Raw genomic sequence first — 17,456 nt, forward strand, 5'->3', positions numbered from 1 at the left:
CTCCGAGCTGTCAGCACAGAGCCCAATGCGGGCTTGAACCCATGAACCGTGAGAACATGACCTGAGCCGAAGTTGGACGCTTAACCTACTGAGCCACCCAGGCACCTCCCCCTACACTGTGTCTTTTTACCTTTTTTTTTTTTACCTTTATTTTTTTTAATGTTTATTTATTTTTGAGACAGAGAGAGACAGAGCATGAACGGGGGAGGGTCAGAGAGAGAGGGAGACACAGAAACTGAAGCAGGCTCCAGGCTCTGAGCTGTCAGCACAGAGCCCGACGCGGGGCTTGAACTCATGGTCCGCAACATCATGACCTGAGCCGAAGTCGGACGCTTAATCGACTGAGCCGCCCAAGGTGCCCCTGTGTCTTTTTAAAATTACATTTTTAGGATTACATTAGCCTATATTTGGGCCAGAAAAAAATTAGGTTTTCAAACTGTTTGAAATTGGTAAATGTGTGTTTGGCAGATTTGCTGTGTGTGATTCGTTCCTTGAATTTATTTTATTTTATTTTTTATTTATTGATTGTTTTACATCCAAGTTACTTAGCATATGGTGCAACAATGATTTCAGGAGTAGGTTTCTTAGTGCCCCTCCCCCATTTAACCCATCCCCCCACCCACAACCCCTCCAGCAACCCTCTGTTCTCTATACTTAAGAGTCTCTTCTGTTTTGTCCCCCTCCCTGTTTTTATATTACTTTTGCTTCCCTTCCCTTAATGTTCATCTGTTTTGTATCTTAATTTTTTTTTTTTTTTCAACATTTTAAATTTATTTTTGGGACAGAGAGAGACAGAGCATGAACGGGGGAGGGGCAGAGAGAGAGGGAGACACAGAATCGGAAACAGGCTCCAGGCTCCGAGCCATCAGCCCAGAGCCTGACGCGGGGCTCGAACTCACGGACCGCGAGATCGTGACCTGGCTGAAGTCGGACGCTTAACCGACTGCGCCACCCAGGCGCCCCTGTTTTGTATCTTAAATTACTCATATGAGTGAGGTCATATGATATTTGTCTTTCTGTGACTAATTTTACTTAGCATGATACCCTCCAGTTCCATCCATGTAGTTGCAAATGGCAAGATTTTTGATCGCTGAGTAATACTCCATTGTATATATATTCCACATCTTTATCCATTCATCCGTCGATGGACATTTGGGCTGTTTCCATACTTTGGCTGTTGTCAGTAGCGCTGCTATAAACATTGGGGTGCGTGTGCCCCTTCGAAACAGCACACCTGTATCCCTTGGGTAAATGCCTAGTAGTGCAATTGCTGGGTCGTAGGGTAGTTCTATTTTTAGTTTTTTGAGGAACCTCCATACTGTTTTCCAGCATGGCTGCACCAGTTTGCAATCCCACCAGCAGCGCAAAAGAGATCCTCTCTCTCCGCATCCTCACCAACATCTGTTGTTGCCTGAGTTGTTAGCGTTCGCTATTCTGACAGGTGCGAGGTGGTATCTCACTGTGGTTTTGATTTGTATTTCCCTGATGATGAGTGACGTTGAGCAAGTTTTCATGTGTCTGTTCGCCATCTGGATATCTTCTTTAGAGAATGTCTGTTAATGTTTTTTGCCCATTTCTTCACTGGATTATTTGGTTTTCGGGTGTTGAGTTTGATAAGTTCTTTATAGATTTTGGATACTAACCCTTTATCTGATATGTCATTTGCAAACATCTTCTCCCATTCCATCAGTCGCCTTTTAGTTTTGCTGATTGTTTCCTTCTCTGTGCAGAAGCTTTTTATTCCGATGAGGTCCCAGTAGTTCATATTTGCTCGTTTCCCTTGCCTCCAGAGATGTGTTGAGTTAAGAAGTTGCCATGGACAAGGTCAAAGAGGTTTTTTGCCTGTTTTCTCCTCTAGGATTTTGATGCTTCCTGTCTTATGTTTAGGTCTTTCATCCATTTTGAGTTTCTTTTTGTGTCTGGTGTAAGAAAGTCGTCCAGGTTCATTCTTCTGCACGTCGCTGTCCAGTTTTCCCAGCATCACTTGCTGAAGAGACTGTCTTTATTCCGTTGGATATTCTTTCCTGCTTTGTCAAAGATTAGTTGTCCATACGTTTGTGGGTCTATTTCTGGGGTCTCTATTCTGTTCCATTGATCTGAGTGTCTGTTTTTGTGCCAGTACCATGCTGTCTTGAGGATTATAGCTTTGTAGTATAGCTTGAAGTCTGGGAGTGTAATGCCTCCAGCTTCGGTTTTCTTTTTCAAGATTGTTTTAGCTATTCAGGGTCTTTTCTGGTTCCATACAAATTTTAGGATTGCTTGTTCTAACTTTGTGAAGAATGCTGGTGTTATTTTGATAGGAATTGCATTGAATATGTAGATTGCTTTGGGTAGTAAGTTCCTCTAATTTATATACATATTCTTGTGGGTTTTCTGCACAGATGAGCGTATTGTCCAGGAATGGCAGTTGTCTCCCCTTTGCCATTCATTTCGGCTCCTCGTGCTGGTAGGGCTTCCAGAACAGTGTCCAGGGACCAGTGCTATTATCTTGTTTGCGACCATGAAGTAAGTGCTTTCAGGATTTTATCATCAACTGTGAGTCTGTCTTTCTGGTAATGCTCTTTATTTGGAGATTTGCTTTTTGCTTGCATGTCTTGTAAGTTTCTTGCACTTAAGAAGCGAGCTCCCTTTTGTCACGGAGCCTATGTTGTTTCTTTAATCCTGCTGTGGTTTCCCTGGATTGCTCACTCGCCGGTCGGTGAGAGCAGGCTAGCAGTGCTTCCCACAATTTGTTACAGACTTACGGGGTTTGAGACACTCATTTCTCACATGTTTTAGGAAAATACCAGTTTGAGCAAAGAGACCTCCACAGGCAAACATTGAAGTAACTCCTGTGGACCGTGGGCTGTAGGCTGTGGGCTGTGGCCTGCAGGCTTACAGGTGGGACACACACCGATGCCTGTCTGAGGCTACTCATCGTGTTGTTGTATGTGGTAAACAAAAATGGGAAGTAATTCTACAAGTTCAATAACAGGGCCTTCAATTAAAATATGTCTCTGGGATAAAATACTATGTGACCGTTAAAGGCATGTGCTTGAAAATTATTTAAAAATCTGGGATAGGGGCGCCTGAGTGGCTCGGTCAGTTGAGTGTCTGCCTCTTGATTTTGGCTCAGGTGGTGGGATTGAACCCCACGTCAGGCTCTGTGCTGAGTGTGGAGCCTGCTTTACGTTCTCTCTCCCCCTCTTCCCCTCTCCCCTGCTTCCCTTGCTTGCACTTGTTCTCGCTCTCTTAAAAAAAAAAAAAAATACCTGGGATAAAACTCATAATGTAAAATTAAGCATGTACCTGTACGTGCAGCGTAAAGATACACGTGTAGGTGTTTGTGCACACATCGATGCGTGCATTTATATGGAGGACGGGGCTGGAGAGCTCGGGGGTCCTTTGGGAGGGCGGTGCTTGTCCACAGCTCCGATCTGTACGTCCCGGCACGTACTGTGCAGCCTGCGACGAATGGCTGGGGGGGTGGGGAGCGGTGCCCTGAGACCGGGACACCGGAGAAGGAAGGAAGGTGAAGAGACCCGCAGGACGGCCAAGGCGTCGTGTTTTCTGTGCTTTTCCTGAAGGAGTCACTGCTTGACCTAGGTTATCTTCGGGGGGGGTGTTCACGGTGGAGGGGACTGGTCTTTTCTGTCTTCTGTGCTGCGTGGACGCTACGTGTGTGTTTCTTTTATAATTTAATGCAAGAGTTGTACTTGTTCATGGTCGCACCCTTGATTCCTACAAAAAGACACAGGGAAGGCGTGATCAGCGGTAGCCACTGTTTGTGTCTAGCATGTTTCCTTTTCATTTCTGTTATTTTAAAGCAGGTTTTTTAAAGTTTATTTATTTTGAGAGCACACCTGCGCACACAGGGGAGGCGGAGAGAGAGGGAGAGAATCCCAAGCCGGCTCCACACTGTCAGTGCAGAGCCCAACACAGGGCTCGATCCCACGAACCCTGAAATTCTGACCTGAGCCGAAATCAAGAGTCAGATGCTTAACCAACTGAGCCCCCCAGGCGCCCCATCAGGTTTTTAAATGGGGCTCATAATGATAAGGGAGCACGTTATTGAATATGTGGCTGAATCAATGTATTTAACAACTGACATCTGCTTCCGTCGCTCCTGGATGCCGCCAGGGGTGCTGGTGCACGTTGGTGCAGCTCTGGACAGGACGCCGGTGCCGGTGCCCCCATCGTCACCCCGGCCACGGGTAGGTGAGGGTGCGGCTTGGGAGAGTGCCGCGTTCCCTGGGGTTTCCCTGGGGGTGGATTTGCAGGCGTGGTGTTCGGATGGTGTTCGGGGCCCTTGCCTGGATGAGGTGGAGACCAGCGTCCAGGGCCAGCTGAGGCCTGGGCCCCCAGCACGGACAGGCGGGGCTGCCGTGCACCCTCGGGGCACAAGGGCACACCTGGAAGCCAGGCAGAGCTGCCTTGTCCGGAGGCGCCCGTGGGTCCAGAATGGGGGCGCCGTTGGCACCACGTGGCCGTCGGGGCCTGGCGCAGCTAGCGTGGGGAACGCGGGGCTGGTCAGCACGGTTTAAAGAAGAGACCAGGGAGGAGCCAGGTCTGCTGGGAAGGCAGGCGGAGCGGTGGCTGGTGCTGCCGTGGGAAGCGGGGCCAAGACACTTGCTCGTTCAGGGTTTCGTGAACGTCAAAGAACTACCCCGCGTGTGTGTCCTGTGGGAAGAGGTGACGGGCGGGGAACAGAGGAGACCGCGAGCGGTGTCCTTGAGGCAGCGCAGCACGGTAGAGAATGTGTGGCGGCCCTGGGCTCCGGGGTGTTCAGAGACAGGACGGTACCGGCTGGGGGTGGACGGGGGCCCCGGGCTCCCGGACGGCGGGCCGCTGCTGGAGGGCTGGGACTGGGAGTCTCGGGGGACCAGTTTGCACACGGGAAGCCAGGCTTCGGCCCAGGGCGAGGCCACAAGTAGTAGGTGGAGCTACTGGAAGCTCGCGGCGAGCATCCAGGCAGCGGGAGCCCCGAGGGAGTGCCGTCGGGCGGGGCGCGCAGCTCCAAGGCGCACGTGCTTCAGGGGCACAGGTCTGTATCTCACTTAACGTACAGGGACTTTACTAATACAAAATCGGACGTGTGCTTCCGGGAAATCCAAAATTCTAGATGACGGGGAAGTAGGCGCCCGGCACCGGCCTTCACCTGTGCTTCCAGCACCCACCGTGCGCACGCGTCGGGGCAGGAGAGCCTAGGACGGCGTCGCCAGGGTCCGCAGCGTCTTCACTCAGGCCAGACCTAGACCCCCTGCCAGGTGTCACACCTGGGTCCCCGGGACGACAGCGGTGGGCGAGTCGCACCGGCGCCCTCCTCCCAGGCGGTCCGTGGGGCGACCGTGGGGGTGTCCCGGTGTGGCGTGGCAGGGCGCTCCGGAACTGAAGAGTGTGAGAGTTAGCCAGGTGGGAAGGGCCTCGTCCAGGGGCCACACGTCCTCGGGGCCCGATGCGTCTGGGGGCCGTGGCTCTGCGGTAGGTGGAGCGAGCTGGAGACGGTGACGCGGGTGGCGGGAAGACACGGGCACAGGTGGAAGGTGGCTCTGGGACGTGCCCGCCGGAGGGGATGTGGAGGCGGGTGGATCTCGCGGCAGGCAACACGAGCGCCACGTGCCGGCTGCCGAGCTGGGAGAGGGCAGCGGGGGGGGGGGATGTGAGGTGGGCCCGCAATCCGCGAGGAGGCGCGCTAGGAGGGCAGGGAGCTCCCTGTTGTAGGTGGTCATTGTGGGCACAGGGCCGGGGAGCCCGATGAGGCTCGCGCTGTCACGCGGGGGCCGCGCGTCCTCTGGGTGTGGAGACTGGGTGCCAGGGCCCAGGGCTCTGCTGTCCTAGCAGGAAGGGACCCGGGCTGGAGCCAGGCCTCTGGTTGGGGTGGGTGCGAAGGCACTGGAGTCACGAACTTCGGCGAGTAGCACCGTGAGCACGGCCGGGGCTGTGTGTGCGAGGTCTGGCGTGGCCGGACCGCAAGGAAGCCGAGCCAGCCATCTTTGGCGTCCTCCGCTCTGGAGGCCCTGGAAGGGGGAGAGGGGACAGGGAGGCAGAGAAGGGGCAGCTCTCCTGCAGGGAGCTGCCGTGGGGGCTCTCGAGGCCCGTGGAGCCCCTTGCTGTCTCCGCCACCGTTCGGGGGCCGCCCCAGTGCCTGGCGCTTACCCAGGAGCGCTCTCTGGGCCAGCCCTGCCTCGCTCCTGCCACGTGCTCTGCGCCGGCGTCATTTGTCGAAGGATAGGTGTGTTGCGGGGGTTTTATGCATTCTCCCACATCTCCGAGAAGGTGGCGCTGTCTGAGCCCGCGGGGCCGTGCTGTCGGGACCCCGCGCCGCACCCCTTCATCCTGAGAGGGTGTCTTCTGTTTCCTTGGGGAATTGCCTTGTGCTTTCTGCATTCGGTCGGCCGGTCTTTGTGATTAACCCGTCATGTGCTGACACACATGCCAGGGTGCCGTTTTCTTCATAGTTGCCATACAGAGAAGCTGCAATCGTTTCTGTTCAGAGTCTTTTTCGTTATAATTTCTGCCCATTTCATTGTATTTGGGAAATGATTCTTTATCCCAAAACTACATACTTACTTATGTCTTCTCTTGGTGTTTTTATCGTTTAATTTTACATTGAGGTTCGTGATCCATTTATCCGTTATTTTTTGGTTTATTTATTGTAGTTCTCTTATACATCACATGTTTGTCAGGGTGGGACCCTTCACTCATTCAGCTGTTTGTTTGTTTGTTTACTTATTTATTGAGAGAGAGAGAGAGAGAGAGAGAGAGAGGGAGAGAGAGAGAGAGAATCCCAAGCAGCTTCCATGCTGTCGGTGCAGAGCCTGACTCGGGGCTCGATTTCATGAACCACGAGATCATGACCTGAGCAAAGATCAGGAATCAGATGCTTAACCAACCGAGCCCCCTAGATGCCCCTCATTTAGCTTTTTTAAACAAATGGTGTGGTTTTTTTTTTAATGTTTATTTTTTGAGAGAGTGAGCACGAATGGGGAAGGGGCAGAGAGAGATGGAGACACAGAATCTGAAGCAGGCTCCAGGCTCTGAGCTGTCAGCACGGAGCCCGACACAAGGCTCGAACCCACGAACTGTGAGATCATGACTTCAGCCAGAGTCAGACGTCCAACCGACTTAGCCACCCAGGCACCCTTCCAAAATGTTTTAATTACAAGAGATTACATTTGCTACCAACGTTATTTAGGAAAACTTAGCAATTAATCAAGAAATTGCCAAAAAGAGAAGAGATTCTGAACAACATACTAGCATAATGTCCGGTCTCAGAAGAAGGATTTTGTGGTACCTGAAATCTCCAAGCTAGGCTTTCATTCGAATCCGCTGTCAGGACCAGGGTCTGTGGCCACAAGGTCCCCACGAGGGGAGGAGCAGGGTTGGAGTGCGCGACCTCACGGCGCCATCGCGTTGTTGAGCGGAGATCGCCAAGTTCTGATGCAGAGATGAATTCTGCTGTGGATGGACCGGGTCTCTGACCCCCTCCACCCCTCCCAGCCATTAGATCTTGGGCAGGTTAACTCACCTTGGTACCCCTTCGTGTCCTCATCATGCGCTGGGGACGCCGGGGTTGTGTGTACGCGGTATCTAGCCTGGACTGTAGGCTACCAGCGCCTAATATATGCCGGCGACTGGTTGTGTCTGCATCTGACAGACACTGCAGGTGGTCATCAGCGAGACCGTTTCCTAGACGGTGATTCTTGGAGAAAGTTTGTTCTGAGATCTTGCCGGTTCTTTAAAGAGAAAAAGCAAAATAGGAGTAAACTTAAAAAGAGGGGCGCCTGGGTGGCTCCGCCCGTTAAGGGTCTGACTCTTGATTTCTGCTCAGGTCATGATCTCTTGGTTCGTGCGTTCGGGTCCCACATCAGGCTGTGCGCTGACAGCACGGAGCCTGCCTGGGATTCTCTCTCCCTCTCTCTCTCTGTCCCTCTCCTGTTCGTGCTCTTCCTCTGTCTCTCAAAACCAAATAAACTTATAAAAATAAAATAAAGAGAAAAGCAATACATGAAGGATTTCATTCGCCTTTTCCAAAGCAAGATGGTGCCACCCGGTCAGTGGAGTTTGCCCTTTGCCTGGCACCAAGACAGAGATCCCCGGACTCTTCTGTGACGTCACCACTACGGTGCCGCGGTCTGTGCTCATGGTCGTTGCCGGCGGGGGGGCGCTGGGGACCTCGGCCCCTGCCTCTCCCGGAGGCTTGCTCCCCTCGGACGAGGAACCGCTGACGCTTTGACTGCTGACCCGGGAATTGAGAGGCCCTCCTCCCTCAGTCCGACATCTGCTGACGCCCATAAAAAGTAATTGCTTTTGAGATGCGGTCGAGGACTGGGGGCTGGCTGGCAAAGACATCAGCAGGGAGGCATGTGGGAGAGAGAGAAGTTACCTGTTTTCCCCCAGCCCCGGGGAACAGAGGGGGATGCAACACCTTTATTTTCTTGGGGAGCAGAAAGGTACAGTTGGGTAGTTAAATTTGAAAGAGAATAGCACGACACAGAAAAAGGAGAGAGGGGCATTTAACAAGAAAAATCCCTGGAGGGGGAGATTAAAGCGAACAGGTGCTGGAGGAATGTTTCTGCATATTAGAGCTTAATTAGATTTGAAGATGAATTCCAGATGGGCTAATTATGGATGAGTTGTTGCAGGTTCTTTCTTGTAGGGGCAAGCGCGTATTTTTGGAAATGGTGGTTTAGTTTGATTGGGTTTGATTCCCACCTCCTACCATATCTCCTCCGTCGAGAAACCACCGCCTCTGGGGCCCCAGGACCCGCTCAGCAGTCTCCTGTCTCCAGCTGCCCCTGTGAGGCCGGCAGGGCCACGGAAAGCTGGGCCCAACCTGACTGCTGCACACACGAGCCCAGGGTAGCCACCTGGCACGTGGCAGGACAAGTGACTCTTCCCCGAATTCGGTAGGAAGTCACTCCGACTTCAAAGGAAGGCAGACGGACAAAGCGGTGTGGTGTTTTCGGGATTGTGTCCTTTGACGGGTGCTAATGCTCCCTGGATAGCTAGCTGGTTCAAGCTGTTTGGACCATTTTCTGGCAGAGCCGAGGGGCAGGTGCTGGCGGGCAGCTCTCTTACATCGTGACTGGAAGGAAGGGAGGGAAAGCCTAGATAAACTGAGACGTATTGCAGATGAGAAATTTTAATTTCTAAAAAACAGGATCTGGGCCAAATGGGATCCCTGGTCTTGCCATTAGGGTGATAAGCCTGGTTCGACTTAGGAACCACCGACGTGGGTTGTCTGGAGAGAAGGTGCACACCTCTGACGTCCCCGGGAAGGTGCCCGTGTGCCGGGGTGGCCCTGCGTCATCCTGCAGGGGGAGCCCCTCCGGGGGACCTGCTTGGCTTCCCTTCAGGTTTGAGAGCTTTAATAAGTGTAAACTTTTATGTAAGGCCTCATAATTGGAAGTTATGGATATATAATTTATATATGACTCAGAGAATGATTTATATGATGTTAAGTGATGATTTAGATAGAAAATATGATCCCCTCTCACAGAATCTTTAATGAAAAGTGTTGGTTCTTATGAATTTATTTCTAGAGCTCTGTTTGAACTCGGCATGTTTGACATAAATCAGATATAATTGTCATTTTATGATTAATGAACATATGCTGGCCGTTTTTCCCCATAATTAAACTTTATGTTCTGTGCATCTGACAAAGCAGAACAAGTTTAGACTCTGACAGATTGGTGGCGGGGGTTTTCCGTGTCTGCATATTTGTGCGTACGTGTGCTCATTTGCGTACGTATTTATTTTATTAATGTACAGGATGAAATGGGGATTTCAGAGGAGGGTGTGAGGGGGGTCGTTGGGAGCTAGCACTCAGTCCCGAGGTTGGGGAGCGCTTGTGCGGGACAGAGAGGTGCAGGTGGGGCCTGCGGCCAGGGGCCCGGGCCATGTGTCCTGCAAGGGGCAGCGAGTGCCGGGCCTGGTGTGTGTGTGTGTGTGTGGGGGGGGGGGGGGGGTTGCTGGAAAACGCTCTCCCAGTGGAGACACCCTGTTAACCAAGAACACGGCAGCTCCTTCATGTTGTGGCCATCATAACAGAGGCAGATGCGGGACAAAAACATGCACATCTTCCTCTCCTTTTTACATACTCCACAAGAATTGTGACCATTGACCAGGTAAGACAAGCCTGTGAGAGGCCAGCCGTGTCACTGGTCAGCAAACCCTTGCTCACACCTCTCGCTTTTGTTTCCCGTTTCAGGACATAGACAAGTTTGGCAATGAGATCACCCAGCTGGCCCGGCCCCTTCCCGTGGAGTATCTGATCATAGACGTAAGTGTGCGTCGTCCGCCCCCCGGGCTGCTGGGTGGGGGCTGCGTGCAGTGGCGGCTGCGGCGTGGACAGCCGCCCCTCTACCTGGCCCGGGACAGCCACACAGAAAGCATATGAATCCCTGAGCTCCTGTCATCCCTGAAAAGCTGGTGACTTTACGGGGGTTTTCTTCCAGCTTGTTTTTTTACTTCCTTAAAAACAACTTAGGGCTTACCTCTCCCTGGCAAAAATGCAACCCTGGACCAGCGACCTGGCCAGGCGGCCTCTGGAGATCAGCCAGCCAGCCCGGCGTGGCTCTGTGCTCGGTGTGCTCGGTGCTGTGCTGGTCACGGTGCGGCTGCCAGGCCGGGCTCGTGGTGGGCCGCCTCACCTGAGTCAGTCCCGGAGGCACGCGGCTGTGACTGTCCTCGGGTGAGTCGGCGGGTGCTCTCCTGGGCAGAGCTCCAGGAGCCAAGGAGGCAGCTGGCTCCACCATCCAGGCTCCGCTCCTTGCGGGAGGTGTGGCCCCCGGCCAGAGCGCCACAGAGGGCTCCAGTGCCCGAGGCATCTGTAGCAGCCGGCTCCGTCCCAAGGGGATGGGCAGCGGCTCGTTTCCTAACTGCTTCTGGCCAGGATCTCTTCGGCCGTGTTTGGACTCAGGAAGGGCATGTGATTCAGGCTGTAAAATATCATTGCATTTGGAGCAGCAGGTCCCCGTGAGCCAAGCCCACCGGTGCTCCATTCCAATTGACAGCTCCCGAGAACGTATTTATTACCTAGGCCGTAAAGGCATCTGTTTGTTAGACTACCTAGGGTGTAATTAAGATGAAAACAGATTGATGGAACATACACTTAGGAGGGGTCGGCATGATTTAAAGCCAGCTTTCTGAGGTCTCCCCTCCCCGTGGCCTCCCCACCCCTTTCCTTTTAGAAAAGAACCGAGTTCTTGCTTAGTGTGCTGTGTCAGTGAGCTTGGTTGTAAGGGAACATTGCGCCCTGGGACACCTGAGCTCTCTGTTCTTGTGGAGGGAGGCTGGAACAGTCCCTTGAGAGCAGGTGTCCAGACCAGACGGCCATCTCCAGCCCCACGCCCGACCAGGCTTGTCTGATGTCCCCAAACCTCGTGACCGGGCCACTAAGGTCACGCAAGAGGAGGGATGGGCCTCGGTACCGGAATGCCATGGATGTGCTGTGGAGGCGGCCGGGCATTGGCCAGATGACCTGAAACTGGCTGGGTGGGGGGGGCACTGAAACAGGAGACGAGGTGCTGGGCTCACTGCACCCCTCTCCGGTGTCTGAGATATTCACAAACCGCCTAGGGCACTTTGGTTCGGCCGGGCTCTAAGGGGAGGTTACAAGTCTAGCACAGACATCTCTTAATTCCACATCCGTGGCCTGGGAGGTGCCCTGTTGTGCTGGTCCACCACTGTGTGTGCCTCCCGAAGGGAGAGCACTGCACAGTCCACAGACCTTTGTCTCTGCAGCAAGGACAGAGGCTGAGACTAATAATGCAGGCTTGCGTGTCTGAACCTTGGTGACTGTAGGCACTCGGGGCTGTCTTTGTCTTGCAGAGGGACAGAGTGAGGCCTGGGATCTGTCCGCAGCTGACAGGCCACACAGCCAGTACCTGGCCCCGGGGCTGGAGTCCACACGGCTGCATGCTCTCGTCAGTAAAAGATGAGTGGGCTGGGTGCCAGCCTGGCTCAGTCGGTAGAGGGTGTGGCTCTTAACCTTAGGGTTGTGAGTTTAAGCCTCACATTGGGTGCTGAAATTACGTAAAAATAACATCTTTAAATGGGGCGCCTGGGTGGCTCAGTTGGTTAAGCATCCAACTTCGGTTTAGGTCATGATGTCGAGGTTCGTCAGTTCGAGCCCCGCGTCGGGCTCGCTGCTGTCAGCGCAGGGCTGACTTCAGATCCCTCGTCCCCCTCTCTCTCTCTGCCCCTCACCTGCTTTCATGCATGTCCTCTCTGTCTCAAAAATAAACATTTAAAAATAAACAAAAATAAAAGTAAAAATCGACAAATTGTTCAGTTGGGGTGCCTGGGCGGCTCACTCGGTTGAGCATCTGACTCTGGATTTTGACTCACGTCACAGTTGCATGGTCGTGAGATGGAACCCCACAACAAGGAGTGGAGCCTGCTTGGGTGTCTCTCTCTTTCTCTCTCTCTCTCTCTCTCTCTCTCTCTCTCTCCCTCCCTCCCTCCCTCCCTCCCTCCCTCTCCCTCCCTCTCCCTCCCTCTCCCTCCCTCTCCCTCTCTCTCCCTCTCTCCCCCTCTCTCTCCCTCTCTCCCCCTCTCTCCCTCTCTCCCTCCCTCTCTCTCCTTTCTCTGCCCCTCCCCTGCTGGCTCGCACTCTTTCTTTCCTAAAATAAATTCATAAACTTTAAAAAATTGTTTTAAAAAGTAAAAAAATCTTCAAGACCATCAGGGCTCTGGTCTCAGATGCTGCTGCCGGCTCGGCTTGTCCTTGAGCCTGCTGGCACAGTTACAGCACATCCTGGGCCAGCCCCAGACAGCCCGCTGCCTTCGCCGATGCAGAAAGCAGAATAGAACAACACTTTCATTCCCGAGAAATAGTCCCGAAGGAACCAGAATAGCTGCTCTAAATCTGGACGACGTGTAATCCGCTGCCGCTGGTGTCGCGTTGCAGAGGAAAAGCTGCGTCAACCAAAATGTGGCACTTTGGGGCGGGGGAGCATCTGCCCGGAGGAGTGAAAACGGTATTTGTATCGCTTATTGCACATTCACCACTGTCCTGTAGTTTCCGTCGACTGTGTGCTGGATTTAAAATGCTCTCCGTTGCTAGTAAAGCACGTCTGAGCCAAATGAAGAGTTTAGGTTCCCCCCGGACACACATTCTTGACTCCAGCCCGTCTGATGAGGAGCGGGATCGCCGTGCGCCGCGCCTCGGGGCCGAGCAGCGGCTCCCTCGCGGCCTGGACGTGTCCTGGCCCCGTGCAGTGGTGCCACGGGCTCTCTGGAGGTCACTGCGCCTCTCAGACCGTCGCGGGCTGCCCCTGAGAGTCCTCCCAGCCGCGTCCGTGGCGCTCCCACGGTGCACCCTCTGGCTTATCGTCGGCTTACAGAAACTGCCCGCAAATGGCACGGTCCTAGAAATCGTCAAAAACGATTCTTCGGTTTGCTTCCCAGAGTCCTGAGCATCAGGGGTCTCACTTAGGCGTGTCGTTAGCGGGTAACCGCTGCGTCCAGCGTGGAGCAGTCGGGCCTCCGCGGCCGTGAGGGACTCGGAGCTTGGGGAGGGCGTCGCTGCTCGTGGCACCTGAGGGCCGCCCTCGCCCGTTGGCACACAAGTGACGGTGGGTTCGTGTTTTTGTTCATTAGATCACAACAACTTTCCCCAAGGATCCAGTTTATACTTTTTCTATTTCGCAAAATCCGTTTCCTATTGAGAACCGGGACGTGTTGGGTGAGACACAGGTAAGCTCTTTTCTTTACAAACATAATTTAAAGTAACTGCCGCTTGTTTATCTGGTGTCAGTGTCGTTTTCCCAGAAAGTACCAAGCTTTTACACTCCCCCGATTGATTCTTATGGCAGAACCACCAGCTGGGACTTTTTTCGAGACACTGTTGGTCACCGTGACACCCTCTCTGGAGTGGGGTTGATGAATCCCCACAGAGGCAAATCCTCGGAGGCCCCAGGCCTGTGGATCTGCCAGAAGAGCCGTGGTCGGCTGACTTCTTTTTTTCCCCAGATCTATTCACCACTTGTGTCCTCTCCCGACAACTTTTGTGTCATTTGTTTGTTGACCAGCGTCCCGTCTTTGTGGAGATGTCTCTCTTTGGTCTGTCATCCTGCCGCGTGGGCCTCGGGCGGCCCGGCCGCCTGGGCTTCCCGCCACGTCCTGCGCGGTGGCCCCTCCTCTGAGGCACAGCGGAGGCCGTGCGGAATTGCTGAAGCTGCCTCGTGCTGCCACACGGATGGTCCAGGACACGTTTGTTCCTAGGTGCATCTGTCTGTGCGGGGACCCGGGCCGCTTGTAGCGGTGCAGAGCCACTTACCGGGTGGCTCTCTTGAACGTCCTGTTTTGAGTTTTGCCGAAGGCGCGGCGTCTCATAATCCCCCCAACTCGCACACATAGTTACTCCTCATTGCAGTCACGCTGCCCCAGTCAACAGCGCGGCTGCACAGGGAGCACAGACCAGTGGTCTCGCCCCGAAGTGGGCCCTTCCCGCAGCCCACTCCACTTGGACGTGTCTTTTTTTTGAACGCGTCTCCCAGCTGGGTCAGCTTTATAAACGTGCTCCCTTGCACGTCCCTCGATGCGTCACGTGTGCCGAGGGCCACAGCCTGTGCCGCGGCCACGTGCGTCCCTATGCCTGGGTCCCCGTCGGTGGCTGTAGAACGAGATGGGAGAGGTGTGTGTCCGCACCCTGCATTCGGCCGTGGCCCAGGCGGAGACGGACAGCTGTCTGGGCAGTGGGGTGGCCACAGCATGCTCCCGTTCACTGCGTCCTTCTGCCTCACCACTCTAGGACTTCCACAGTCTGGCCACCTACCTGTCCCAGAATACTTCCTCCGTGTTCCTGGACACCATCTCGGATTTCCATCTCCTGCTCTTTCTGGTCACCAATGAAGTCATGCCTCTGCAGGTACGGGCCCGGCCTGCGTGTGCGCGCCCGCCGAGCACCTGGCTTTGTAGTCCTCGGGCGGGATTGGCTATAAAGAGATGCTGCTTTTCCTCTCAAGCCAGAGCGTAGCTGGGAAGCCGGGTCGCAGTCCCCCTTACGTCCTGCGGGCGGTGGCTTTTCACAAGGGGCTTGCCGGTAGAATGATGGATTTTTGACACGAAGCATTTGCACTGAAACAACTTGTTTTAAGTGTCTGCCCCCCGCCCCCCCCCCCCATGATGGAGGACAGCTTCGTTTGTTATAATCCCGTGGGAAGCAGACAATAGTGAGCTCCGTGTCCTCTAGCATGGAGCTTTAGAGATCAACCATTTACATAATTTCTGTCCTAACGGTTTTGGAATCCTAGCCTCTGCTTCTTACTGATCTCTCGCCTCCTCCTGAATCAGCTTTGGTTTTATCACCTAAGCCCAGAAGGTTGGCCAGCGTCCAGACCCTGAGTGCACAGCTGCATAGTTGGCATTTTTAAGGCATGCCGTCAGGGAGAAGAGGGCGTCTGTCACCGACACTGGCTGCCATCTGAGCATTGCGGGCATAGGGGGCGGTAGGCGGTGGTCAGTGGGTCCAGCCAGGAGGTCCCTACTTATTTTGTGCCTTCTTTCTGTCGGAGACCCAAGGAAACACCAGAGAGAGGGGGACGAATTCTTTCTGAGCCACTGACTCAACACATTCCCTGCAGGTGACAGAGAGGAGAGGAGATGCCCCTCCCTCCCCACTGTTCTCCTACGTCAGGTGGCCTATAGCCGTTCTCGGGTCCTGCTGGGTTTATCTTGTGTCTGTATTTTGTCCCCGAACTGCCCACTTCTGGTATTTGATATCAGGCACCCCGAGACTCCCCACTGGCTTTCTTTGCCTGCCTTGTTAAACCCAGAGAGTGGCCCCCCCGGCCCCAAGTGTAGCCACTGCCGGTCCGGTTGGACAGGTGACGAAAGCCTGGGCTCTTCACACCACGGCCTCCTCGCCAGTAAACACGTACTGTTTGGCGGTCACCTGCTGGAAAACACTTTTCCGGGGAGCTCCTGAGAGCCCCTAAAGCTCTCTTATAGATTCTCAATGTATAAACTATTTTAATTCTCTGCACGTTGACCCTGGAGGCCTGGGATCTAGAGAGCATTTTTACAGACTTGGTTGAGAAGGTAGAGAGCCTCCAGGGAGAAGCGTGAGGGTGGAGGGTGGACCCCACGACCACAGGCGTCTGCCTGTGCATCCGAGCCCTCAGGGTAAGGAATGTGAGCTTCAGTGTCCGGTGGCTGAGAGCACTGGTTGGCTTAGGACAGAGAGCAGCATGTTAGGGCTATTTGGGAAGAACTTAAATTTTAGCACTAAAATTCAGCATGTAGATGTATAGACCTAGGTGTGTGGTATTCTGTTTCATGGTGACGGCCTGGGAGGTTTTTTACATTCCCTTTGAAGAGTGTCTTGAGGTTTCCCAACATACGGTTAATAGGAAGCAGCCTATTAAGCGGAGTGTGCCCACCATAGGCAAAGCCGGTTGGAGCCTTCGGTTTTGGGTTCTTGCAGGACAGCATCAGCTTGTTGCTGGAGGCTGTGAGGACCAGAAATGAGGAACTCGCGCAGACGTGGAAGAAATCCGAACAGTGGGCCACCATCGAGCAGCTCTGCAGTAAGTGTCCTCCCTTTCCTCAGTCCCGAGGGTCCTGCTCTCATACTCCTAGCGCTAGAGCCCAGGCAAAGCTGCTTATGTCCTGGGAGCCGGACCCCCCGGTGCGCCCCGACGGGTGTCACGGGCCATCACACGAGCACGGACCTTCTCATTGCTGTAACGTGCGTGCTGTAAAGGTCACCCAGATCGTTGGGATACAGTTCCGTGCACGCACCCACATGTACATGGGGGATCTGCTAAGCGTCCAGCGTCTTAGGAGCAATTCGAAAGCCCTTATTTTAGATACACGGAAACCTCACATTCACGTAAGTGCTGAAAGGCCAGAACCCTTTGGTCTCAGCCTTTTCTTTTTCCCCTCCTTTCTGTTGGTCCTCCGAACTTTCTCGATGGATAAGGAGGGAAAGTGTTCCGAAGAGAATGTGGGGATCTGTGTCTCGGAACCTGAGTCGGCACGCTGCCCCGGGAGAGCCTTCCGTCTGTGGTTCCTTCCGGGCAGGTGCTACGCTATGGCCGAGCCGTCCGGCCGAGCACTGAGAGTGGTGGCCGCGGTGCAGCCCTTTGCCCTGTGGCTTTGAGAAGCTCTGGAATGCCCTCCTCACACGGCTTGGCAAATACACATAGGGGGTGTCTGTAGCGTTGGCTCAGTGCAGTGGGTAGATCTTAGAGCCAGTGGAGTCTCCGCTGTGAGGGCACCCAGGTGGAGAGTTCTTGTTCTCTCTTGATGCTAAGGTCCCCGGGGGATCGGGGGCCCGAAGGGCCTAGTATTTGTTGTGCTGCGCTGCTCGTCAGGTTTTTTCCTATACGATTCTGACGGACCAGTGACGCGGCCGGCTCCACGTGCCTTTACTCTTGCCCTGGCGTTCTGAAACACTGCTCGTATATTCTGAGGCAGAGGACAAGGTCTTCCCACCAAATTCCCGAAAATGTAGGCCTGCAGCC

The 17,456-nt window shown here is 54.0% G+C and overlaps 1 protein-coding gene across 1 annotated transcript in view; it reads left to right on the forward strand.

Moving 5' to 3' along the window:
- The window catches only part of NPLOC4 (NPL4 homolog, ubiquitin recognition factor), a 61,574-nt gene that overhangs the window by 40,732 nt on the left and 3,386 nt on the right, over positions 1–17,456 (forward strand). Inside the window, exons 13-16 of the mRNA XM_058704947.1 lie at positions 10,193–10,264; positions 13,588–13,683; positions 14,741–14,857; positions 16,415–16,517. Of these exons, the coding sequence (XP_058560930.1) occupies positions 10,193–10,264; positions 13,588–13,683; positions 14,741–14,857; positions 16,415–16,517 (388 nt within the window). The remainder of the gene's footprint in view (positions 1–10,192; positions 10,265–13,587; positions 13,684–14,740; positions 14,858–16,414; positions 16,518–17,456) is intronic.

The sequence above is a fragment of the Neofelis nebulosa genome, chromosome 16 (assembly GCF_028018385.1).
Source record: "Neofelis nebulosa isolate mNeoNeb1 chromosome 16, mNeoNeb1.pri, whole genome shotgun sequence".
NCBI classification, from domain to species: domain Eukaryota; kingdom Metazoa; phylum Chordata; class Mammalia; order Carnivora; family Felidae; genus Neofelis; species Neofelis nebulosa.